The sequence below is a fragment of the Penaeus monodon genome, chromosome 28, assembly GCF_015228065.2.
Source record: "Penaeus monodon isolate SGIC_2016 chromosome 28, NSTDA_Pmon_1, whole genome shotgun sequence".
NCBI lineage: Eukaryota > Metazoa > Arthropoda > Malacostraca > Decapoda > Penaeidae > Penaeus > Penaeus monodon.
The window spans coordinates 37,662,600-37,662,848 of record NC_051413.1 but is presented as its reverse complement, the minus strand read 5'-3'; the positions used below and the strand labels follow the sequence as shown (position 1 = coordinate 37,662,848).

Sequence of the window (249 nt, the reverse complement as noted above, 5' to 3'; positions counted from 1 at the left end):
CAACCATCGCCCTCAACTCGGACACCGATAACAGGTTTGCTTTTCCCTTGTGTTCTTTCTTCCCTTGCCCTCCCACTCCCGAGGAAGTGGAGGGAGTCATCGCATTCTCCTTCGGACACCTCCCCCTCCCCAAGAAACTCGCCGTCGTTATAGTCCTCAAACACCTGTCTGAAGATGCGATCAACGGTCTGCATCTCCTCGAGACATTCGCCCTCTTGGAGCAGAAGGTACTCCTCAAACGCATTTTGT

The 249-nt window shown here is 53.4% G+C and overlaps 1 protein-coding gene across 1 annotated transcript in view; it reads right to left on the bottom strand.

The window, feature by feature from the left end:
* Positions 1 to 249, bottom strand: part of LOC119591197 (FK506-binding protein 5-like) — a gene marked incomplete at its 5' end in the record, with an annotated part of 7,017 nt that overhangs the window by 3,633 nt on the left and 3,135 nt on the right. The window contains 1 exon segment of the mRNA XM_037939909.1: positions 1 to 249. Coding sequence (XP_037795837.1) covers positions 1 to 249 — 249 coding nt within the window.